The 7,500-nt window shown below is 38.3% G+C and overlaps 1 protein-coding gene across 3 annotated transcripts in view; it reads right to left on the bottom strand.

Annotated features, from left to right (window-relative positions):
• The window catches only part of TOX (thymocyte selection associated high mobility group box), a 342,737-nt gene that overhangs the window by 19,544 nt on the left and 315,693 nt on the right, over positions 1–7,500 (bottom strand). For all 3 annotated transcript variants that reach the window (XM_073583952.1, XM_073583953.1, XM_073583955.1), the window contains one exon: positions 4,889–4,969. In XM_073583952.1, coding sequence (XP_073440053.1) covers positions 4,889–4,969 — 81 coding nt within the window. The remainder of the gene's footprint in view (positions 1–4,888; positions 4,970–7,500) is intronic.

Raw genomic sequence — 7,500 nt, 5'->3', positions numbered from 1 at the left:
AGATATAAAAAAAACAAACAAAACACAATACTCACCTCTCCTCCTCGCTCCCACGCTGATCCCGGCTTCAGTGTCAGGAGCTGCCCCCTCTGCCAGACACACAGCGGGTGCGCGATGTAGTGACGTCATCGCCCACTGGCTGTGAGTCAGGAGCAGAGAGGACTGAGGGCGGCGCCGGCCCTGATGCAGAGCGGCTTACTGGGCTGGGGGCGGGGTCTCTGGGGGGTGGAGACCTGAAATGATATTCACTGCTTCGCAGTGAATATTCATTTCTCTTTAGCAGCGGGGACAGGGACTCCTGCCTCCTGACACCCGCTGCTACTCCGCTGGCAGGGGCCCCCATAGCAGCTGCATGGTGTGCGACACACCACCGGCTGGGGGCCCCTGGAGCAGCGGGGGCCCTAGGCAACTGCTGGCCCTGTATGCCAGCAGGTGCCAGGGCCCACCAGATGCCAGGGCCCACCGGAGAATCCTCCGGTTCTCCGGTGGGCCAGTCCGACGCTGCTCCAGAGACATCTTTGGACGTTGCTGGATTAACATTCCTGCTTTTTTAATCCAGCAGGAACATGTAGGGTCTACAGCTGTCAGAGACAGCGGGATCCTAAGAAGACAGAAGTGGTTTGTCATCACTTCTTCTCTTGTCTCAATGAGCACTACGTAGTGAACAGAAGCATCGATAATGGCGAATTCTATTCATATTTTATGACAGGTGGATAGCAGTTCATTAGCACCAGGAGAAGTGTATGGGTATGGTGCTTCCAAAATAGTGGTATTCATAAAGAAGTTTTTTTTTGCAAAAATTAATTTAAGTTTGTAGTAATGTAAAATCATATTCTTGTAAGGAGTCCATAAAAACAAAATGTCATATATTAAAAATGTTTTATACTGTATAAAAGCTGCTCATTTCCCTTTTTCTCTCATTTCACTTGCAGTAAAAACATGAACAATCTTCTCTTGGCCAAACACCATATAATTTATGGTTTAATTTACAGTATTTCTTAAGGAGCTGTCAGTTTTTCTTTTTTGCTACATGTCATTTTGAATTTAAATAGAAGAAATGGTGATAATATATGAGTTCATAACTAGAAGCTATTTGCTTTAGAATAGACAATAAATGTAATCATAAAAACAGATGAAATCAGCAGTTCCATTTCCTGCCCTTTAATATACAAGTACATTTTAGATGGACTGGAATAGAAAATATATATATTTTTTCAAGCAAATGACATCAAATCTGTAATGTGTTTTAAGGAAACAGATTTTTCTCTTTTAACTGCCTTCTTGGAACATGAGCTAAATATCGGTTGCCTAAAAAGTGCATGATGATACTTGATTCATTCTGAAAAACTTTTGAGAAGATATGACTACAAAAATTACTGAATACAGATGTCTGTACTTTACAGTCCTTTTATTGCTCCAATGTATCGACATTAAAATACGAAGCAATAGTTCTGATTCAAAAAATCCTATTCTGTGTATACAGCCTCTATGCAGACTAAGGGGCTTTTCAAGGTTTAAAAGGATTTCAGGATTTCTGCTAATATTACAACATGGAGACAATTGGGTAATTGGAAAAGAAACAACAATTACAGAAATCTGAAAAAATGTAAGAAATTAAGTTGTACATAGCCATCACATGGTGCCTAGATACTTGACATACTACTCTATTTTCATATGTGGCCAATTTCGCATGGAGTCATACTTTTTTTCACTTGGATTCCATGCAAATCCAACAGAAATCAATTCCAATAACCCATAAAGTATATTATTCAGGTATAATATTCCATGTTAGAGTCACTAATTAGCCTCAGACAAAACCATATGTATGGAACTTCATAAAGTCCAGACACTTCCCAAAGATGTGATAAACCACAATTAATTTATGTTTTATGGGGCGAGAAAAGACAATCACTTTGTCACACAGGGCCCTGTAGGTTTGGATCTCTTTTTCCCTTAATATTAAAGACCTTCATTTAAAAACTGCATTTTGTGTTTAATTATATCTTTGCCTAATATTTTAATTTGTTTGGTGATCTGAAACAATGAAGTGTGACAAACATGCAAAAGAATATGGAATCAGGAACGGTAAGTAGGCTCCATGCATATGATTCTATTGAGTTCAAAAAGCCTTAGAAAATGTTAATTATCCATATTTAAAAATTAATAGCGGTTTACTTCAGTAGGAATTGAGCTGCAGTACCTGGGAATGGCCACTATATAGTGTACGGCGCTGTGGTGCTGCGGCTCTGCACATTGTGCACATCTAGCGGCTATGGGACTTGATAATAGCTGATCGGTAGGACCTCCATCGCTCAGATATTGATGATTTATCTTAAAGTTATGTCATCAATATCGTAGTCCTGGTCATTGCCTTTAAAAAGGTGTACAGAGACTTTTCAAGTACGGTATATATAGAGATTGTTTCAACTTATTTGTGATATAGCTGTTACTGTGGTACAAATCGTATGGATCTCAAAAACACAGGATCAACAAAAGATAAAAAAAAGCAAATATAGGAAAAAAAATCTGGTACAATGTACCAGTGTGATATGGCTATATACGCCAAAGTGGTTGTTAACACCAGACAGGACAGCTACTGTAGATTAACTATTACTACCCCATTACATGATCACTGTCTTGCATTGAGTTACAGCAGTTTTCTAAATGTTGTCTCATATAAATGGCTCGCGGTACCCCCAATTTAACCCACCTGACTTCTGCTACAAGCACCAAAGCCACTGCTACTTAATGTAATCTGCTAGTTCTGGTTAGAGGAAAGATCATTAGTATGATAAATTGCATGTTCAGTGGCCGGAATTTTGATTGATCTTCATCTAAACCCCCCAGGGCTTAGCAGCACATTACAAATTCAATTAATGAATTTGTGTGAAGTTTGTACTGGGTCAATTTATGGAGTGAATATACGTTATTTCTCTAGGGAACTGGTCCAGTAATGAATGAGTTTTAGGTATTCTACAGTGTAAACATGCATTCATCAGAAGAGTAAAACAATTTGTCACCTATTACATAAAGTACAATAGCATCATGTAAAATGCTGGATGTATAAATCATATAACTAAAATGCTTAGCACCATATAAATGGCTTGCTTAAAAAATATGAAGAAAAGCAAACATGTCTACATTAATGGGTAGCTTCTTTTTTTATAAAGTAAATGTGCAGCTTTTTATTCTTCTTTATTACAAGCTGAATATAATCGGAATTTCTACTTTTTAGTTACAAAATCACATAGTGCCATAGAGTAATGAGTATAGCATCAGAATAACACACACCCAGTAAGAGACTAAACCTTCATAATATACTCTTAAATCCTCATGTACAGTACATTTGTGAAGTTTTCACTTCATAAATCAGATGTCTGTGATGCCAGCTTCTCATGTTTTTCTCTACTTCAGTATCAGGATACTGTTATTTTTGTCTGCCATGTTACCAAAAAATTGGATCTGTAGCCCAGACAGGATAAATCTTCCTAAAAGGCTGCTAGTTTCCAAACAACATGCCATTTCTTTCTTCTTTCCAATTTCAGGCAGAATCTGCTTGTTTGAAACAATAAGACCAGTTGAAGCCCTGAAGCCTATGTGCGGGCAAAGTAATCAAAACACCCCCTGACGAAGCTGGGTGAAACGCACGTTGTGGGTGCTGGGCTGCACTCCGACAAGGCTCCATATTCACATCAGGTAATTGTGTTATTTAACTACTTTTCTAACTGAAAAATAGAGAAAAAAAATCCAAGGTCTGAGTTGGTATGCATGCAGTGTATAGAAACATGATCACACTGGCTTAGTGAGTCTATGTTATTTACATGCACTATTATGTTTTACTTACAGCAGTGTATTTCCTCATTTTGTCTTTATATTAGGCTTTTACTTTTCTAACTGGATTGTATGTTACCCACTGTGAACTACACTTTAATAACGAACTTTAATACGTGCATATTTCTTTATCGGTACTCCATTGAATGTAATATGTTCTGCAGACCCCTAGTGAGTTCTCTTCAGCCCTTTCTGGTGCTAGTCAGTTTTTATAATCCTTTTTTGTGTATCTTGTATACCTATATAAAGATTGTGATTTTGAAACATTTCTGCTGCACCTTTCTATTTCGAAGTAATAATTTGAAACATTGCAGAGGCTGCTGCGATCACAGGACTTTAATATCTCAGGCAGGTGTCAAAGGCTGCTGTAAGTCAAGTTTCCTCTTAACCTGCACCATATTGAAATAAACAAATAAAACTAACACATTGGATAATGCACTCAATTTTAAATACAGTTTGGAAATGTAAAGCTAAGGTGCATCTGTGAAGACGTTTATATGTAGATCACTAGAGGTGCCCTTTAATGCATTGATAAGGAAAACTGTAAAAGAAATGAATATGATGTCTGTCATAAACAGTTAGGGTCACAGAACAATGTGTAAATATATCAAAACTGTTAAGCTACATTTGTAGGTTACAGAACTCCTTTCTGAGTTATACTTGTGGTACAAAATTGTGGCAAATTACAAAATGGTCACGCTAAAATGGATGATTTTCCATGTTCAGGTCATATTCAAATGTATTGGAAATTTTTTAGTTATATGATTTAGATACTCATCATGGCTACATTTTGGATAAAATGACGTACTGACCTGCAGCCAGGATTCATGCGAATGACCTTTATGTAATCACATATTGTGTAACTCAAAAGGTAGAAAGAATAAATATTTCCCTAGATCTGATAGTCCTAGATTTGATTTATTGATTGGCCAAGACACTCCAGAAATGCTAAGTTCTTAAAAATAACACACCTTAAAAAAGTATCAAGTTGTGGGAACAAGTTTGAGAAGCTATTTCGGTTACATCGGTAAGACAGGTGGTAAATATTTGACATTACCTTGGATACCAGACTTGCTCGGTATGCAGCCAGTTGCTTTAGATACTCCTTTTTGGCAGCTTCAGTTTTCTTCTTATACACCTGAAAATAATACAAATGAAAAACATTAAAAATAGAAGATTATATAAAGAGCTCACTGTGCATACTGATGAGCATAACAAGCAATTTCTCTCTTCACATCTGATTCAGAATAACAGTAACAAACTGTTTGCAACCTTTACAAGAGGTCATCCATCCTTTTTTTTTCAAATCAGATCCCGAGTGGTCTAAACCTAACCCCTTCAAACTTATACTTTCCTATTGTTTCCTCCAGTGCTTCCCAGGACCCCCCACCATGGTCACTATGCTCCCTTTTCAGGTGGAGACAGAGGCAATGACAACGGCAACTGCGGCCAATTAGTCAAGTTCTCTACTTCTAAACAGAAGTGCATCTAAAATTAATCATTTTCTTATTTGGCCCAATTGATTACAATCGTTGTATTAACTTATTTATGTCTCCAGATGAGATCCTACAAACTTTTCCGCTGCCGGTATGATGATAGTGTTATCTGCTATTGTTTGAATGTTCTCCCATAATTGTTCATTGGAATATATTCAATTCTTTATTGTTTTAGACATGAGAAAAATGAATCCAGCATTTTGCTGAAAGAAATTGTACAGAATTGACATTTTTTTATTTTTTAGTAAAAAAACATCAAAACATCAGGTTGTTAGATTAAAGCCAGCTCCATGATCAGCTGTTATTAAAGAAGAAGCTGCTCTAGAAATGTCTAAAGAATAGAAGTAATCAGCAAGGAAACTGACAATGCGTATTTTTTTTCCTTTCTGGCAGCCACTGCTGGAAAATTATAATATTACTTACGATTATTTAAATGAATGGATGGTCATATAAAAAAGATTTACGAGAGAGAGAGACCACTATTTACTGGTAACTCTGCACTCTGACTTAAGAGGGTTTTATACATAGCAATATCGCTAGCAATATCGCTATAACGTCAATGATTTTGTGACGCAGCAGCGATATCACTAGCGATATCGCTGTGTGATACTTACCTCCGACCGGCTTCCCCGCTGGTTATCGCTGATTGCGCGAGAATGTCCGGCTCCATTTCTCGTCGTCTGCTTCCTGCTTGGCTTCCTGCTGTGACGACGAGCGACGCGTGGAGGCGGCGGGAGGACGTCTTCATCGCTGTGTGTGAAAGGTGAGTATCGTGCGCTGTGTCGCTGCTGCATTGCTGTGAGATCTTTCTGTGTGAAAGCTCACTAGCGATCATTTAGCGATGCACCAGCGATCCTGACCGGGTCGGATTGCTGGTCGGATCGCTGGTGCATCGCTAAATGTAAAAGGGCCTTTAGTCCGGGGTCACACGACAGCATTTTCTCTCATCCAAAAAAATCGTCCTGGTTGTCTAATCACTCTATGATCAAATTATGATCAGAGTGTTTTCAGAGTGTAATCAGAATGTGATCATAGTGTGAATCGATTTTCTCAGATGATGAGAAGATGGAAAAAAAATTATCCATATCTCCATTCTGTCAGTCAATGAAAATTGGGCCGTACTCAGATATCATCTGAGTGCAGTCCAATTTTTTGCGCAGACTCATTGACTTGCATTGCCGAGTGTGATGCAAATACAGATGAAAATTGTGCATGCTGCGATTTTTTTTCTTGGGCAGACTCAGTTCAAGGAAAAATCAGACATGTGCATGGCCCCATTGAATAACGTTGGTCCGAGTGTGATCTGATGTTTTGTTATATCGCACTCGGACCAAAAATATGGTCGCCTACAAGAGCCCTTACAGAGAGAAATCATGACCGGAAGACACCTCTAAGACATCTGTATGCCCACTTGAAAGTGTAACCTTTTATGTGGCCGTTAATTTACTACAATCGGTAAGAGTATTTTGGATTCTTATTAATATAATTTCTGCCTGAATCTTCAGAACCTCTTATTGTCTTGGGTCGTGCTGTGGAATAAAATCCATGAGTTTTGAAATAATAGGTGGAAAATGTCATTGTGGTGCTGCTACAAGGATCTAATCCAAAAAGTTCAGAGAAGTTAAGATAATTGAGACTTCAGAGATCCTTGGGAGTAACCTGCTAATTAATCCCAAGATACTTTCATCAAACTGACCATGAAGGAACACAAGGAAAGAGTGTGAAAGCACCGATAAAGATTAAGTGATTGGATTGACTTGACATAAAATTAATGGAATTACAGTAGCTCCAAGAAAGAGACATCAGTTTTTTTTGGGCTCTGAGGATTTGTCAGCTCATAAGTGTAATTCTGCCTTTCCATATCCCTGCAGCTTCTAATTTAGCAGGACAGGCTTATAATTGAAGCAAATTAACTATTTACTCTAGCTGCTTCTACCAAGGGAGGGAAGGACATACCAGCAGGAAGGAACGCGTAGGAAATAAAATTGTTCTCACTTGTGTCAGACTTGCCCTTCTATAACACATTAGCAGCAATTTCATGAGGCGTCAAACACTGGAATAAATACTGAATAATAAAATAATGAGGTGTTGCTATCGAGTCACGCAGCCATAGCTAATTCTATGGCATATGAATTATGCAGACAGTTTGCTTGCTCATGCTACCCGATCATGA

Source organism: Dendrobates tinctorius, unplaced genomic scaffold (assembly GCF_039654945.1).
Source record: "Dendrobates tinctorius isolate UK_male_01 unplaced genomic scaffold, ASM3965494v1 ptg000082l, whole genome shotgun sequence".
NCBI classification, from domain to species: domain Eukaryota; kingdom Metazoa; phylum Chordata; class Amphibia; order Anura; family Dendrobatidae; genus Dendrobates; species Dendrobates tinctorius.
Note: the sequence above shows the minus strand (reverse complement) of the source record. Positions and strands in the feature narration are given on the sequence as shown.